This window comes from Corylus avellana, chromosome ca6 (genome assembly GCF_901000735.1).
Source record: "Corylus avellana chromosome ca6, CavTom2PMs-1.0".
Taxonomy (NCBI): domain Eukaryota; kingdom Viridiplantae; phylum Streptophyta; class Magnoliopsida; order Fagales; family Betulaceae; genus Corylus; species Corylus avellana.
Genome location: NC_081546.1, coordinates 1,305,385 through 1,308,213, shown reverse-complemented (window position 1 = coordinate 1,308,213; position 2,829 = coordinate 1,305,385). Strand labels below are relative to the sequence as shown.

Genomic DNA, 2,829 nt, shown 5'->3' with positions numbered 1-2,829 from the left:
GATTTATTTTTTAAATATAAATAATATTTTAATCATTTATTTTAGTTAACAAATTTGGACCGTTGAATGAAAATGAACGATCCATATCTCTAATTGGAGAAAATTTGAGATTAACTCTAATTCGAGGGGATCCTAATCCATCTAATTATAGTTTTTAAAAATATACGCGCGCAAGTGGTTTCAACCATTAATCTCTTATGTGGCCCCTACAATTGGAAGATAATTTTCATGTTCACCGCTAAGTAATTAGGCTTCTCCATTATATTAAAAACATGTTTAATTAATCACCTTAACCTTCTGGATGTAATTAAATTAAAGAAGTAGTCTACCTTAATCAAAAGGGTAATTAAGCATTCGTCTAATTATATATAGCGTATATGATATATCCACAGCGATCTTATTATAGCAGCCTTTTTCTATTGCATCAATCAAAAGCATTATTATAGATCGAGCACGAGTACTGGACCAACCAAGAAGAAGAATATAACGTACGGCTGAAAACAAGTGATCAAACAAAAACATGTAAATACAACATCCTCTTATATATATATATATATATATATATATATATATATATATAACAAAACTAACGCACACATACAAGCACCGCCTCCTCGATCTTGTACAAAAGGAGCAGGCCATCTTTTCGGTTCTACATCATAGAAGAAGCTGAAACATATATGGAGTAATTAACATGATATATGATCAGCTGACACTATATGCTATTATATAATTAAGTGTACGTACATATATATAGATTATTATTTACTAAACGGAATATCCATGTTTCTTAGCGTATTTCACGAGCTCGCTCAGCTCCTCCTCGCTGACAAATCCGTCTCCGTTGACATCAGCATGGTGGAGGCCACGGCTGGCTCTCCAGCCGGGCATACGAGAGCCGAGGTGTCGGAAGGCGTCCTTTAGCTCTGCCTTGCTGAGACAGCCGTCGCCATTAGCGTATTTTTTGAAGATTTCCCGTAACACCTCTTCAGTGGGGGGTATTTTCTTAACCATAGAAATACGAACCATGTTATCAAAAAGGTAGCTGGGTATATGGGAACTCACAATGACCTTAAACAGGTTCAGAGACTTTTACTGGTATGATTTTGAGAGTGTTCAAGCATGGGGATTATATAGATGCTTCGTCTTTCGTTAAAGACCATTTTTTATTATGGGGATCAGATTATTCCAACTTATCTTGACCGGATAGTACATGTGTCTTAAGCATGCTACTGTATGTGCTTTATGATACTATATATATATAGGTTTCATTTGTGGTATTGATTTTTTTTGAAGTGGGCATTTATATTATTTATGATTCATTCATAGAGTTAAATATTGGTCTAAGACTTTGAGTTTGTTCAGCCATATGCGGGTTTTGCCTGCTTTGAAGATTTATGCCTCAAAATGTTTCCCATTTGTTTTTTAATTTTTTTTTTAAATAGTCATATAATTCTTTTTAAGTCAAATTTTTATCCTGTATATATATATATATAACTTCATGATCTCCCCACATCTGAAATCCTATCTAGTTCCATCCCTGTCTGTGCACATGCAAAAAGAAGAAAATTAAAGAAAAAGAAAGCAAGAAATAACACGTACGTACAATTAACGATGCCATTTAACATTGCCAAAGGACTATCCAGTACTTCTCGGTTCAACGTAGATGAAGGGTAGAAGAACGAGAGACTTGCAATTACATAGCACCTTTATTATTATAATTATTACATATTAATAATTTAGACCTTTATTATATATAAGTAGGTGCGTAGGGATTTCTACTTAACGGTATATCCCACTTTGGAAGCAAACTTGGCTAGAGCGTTGAGCTCATCCTCACCTACGAATCCGTCTCCATTGGAATCTGCAAGGAAGAGCCCAATGAAGGCCGGAATGCTGGGGATAATAGAGCCGAGGCTGTTGAAGGCAGTCTTTAGCTCTGCCTTGCTGAGGAGACCATCATTATTCTTATCGTGTTCCTTGAAAACTTGCTTCAACTTTTCTTCATTAAGCACCGTGCATTTGGCGCCCTTCACTGCACATGCTTGAGCCATGGTCTCAAAATGTGCAGGCAACTACGTACCGTATACAGCTAGCTAGGTTTTTTAAGACTCTATTCTGGTGTGATTTTCAAGCATTGAAAGCCTCGGGTTTATATAGACAGAGATCCCTACGTACGATCTGTTTCCCTACACATGCAATTTATTATTCCAACTTATCTTCAAGTTAAGGTCCATAGCTCTCGATCCCACAGAAAGACAACAAAAAAAAAAAAGAAAGGGAAAAATACCTTGCATGTGTCTGAAACGTCTCATTATGTGATCCAGTGCAAGTTGATATATATATGTTCTGATCTTGTGGGTTAATTTTCGTGTTATTAATTAAATCAAGTACTTTTTCTTCAATCACACTAATTAAGAACTCTAAACGTAAACGACAAGATCGTACATTTTTTAAAATTAAAATCCTTTATGTTGTGTTCTTCTCCAAGAGAACAGGAAAAGGAAAAAAAAAAAAAATTGATACGTTAACTATATGCATTTAAAAGGATGAGTACGCACGCTAAGAAAATGGAATAAGGATTGAGCATGTAATCAGAGAAAATTTCAGAGTATATATATATATTGTTAAATGAGTACATCACTATCCCACTACTATATATTTCGATCTTAGATCTCTTATTTGTTAAAAGAAGAGAAAAAAAAAATTAGTAAATTTGCAATGTCACATAGTATGATGAGATAGTTGTGAGATAGTGGTGTGGTATATACATATATAATACATAGTATTACTCTTATTAATTAACCACTTAATTGGTTGCTTTAATAT

The 2,829-nt window shown here is 34.3% G+C and overlaps 1 protein-coding gene across 1 annotated transcript; it reads right to left on the bottom strand.

Moving 5' to 3' along the window:
* Positions 1-768: 768 nt before the first annotated feature.
* LOC132183917 (probable calcium-binding protein CML15) lies at positions 769-2,054 on the bottom strand. Its single transcript, XM_059597389.1, has 2 exons — positions 1,813-2,054; positions 769-1,045 (listed from the first exon to the last, which is right to left on the bottom strand). Exons 1-2 carry the CDS (start codon positions 2,052-2,054, stop codon positions 769-771), a joined length of 519 nt encoding a protein of 172 aa, XP_059453372.1.
* Positions 2,055-2,829: the final 775 nt, after the last annotated feature.

Bases quoted from the DNA above. Each gene is read 5' to 3' on its own strand.
- LOC132183917 (XM_059597389.1), bottom strand. From the start codon at position 2,054: ATGGCTCAAGCATGTGCAGTGAAGGGCGCCAAATGCACGGTGCTTAAT. The intron at 1,046-1,812 runs GTTTGCTTCCAA...CCATATACCCAG, and splicing joins GAGCTCAACGCTCTAGCCAA to CTACCTTTTTGATAACATGG.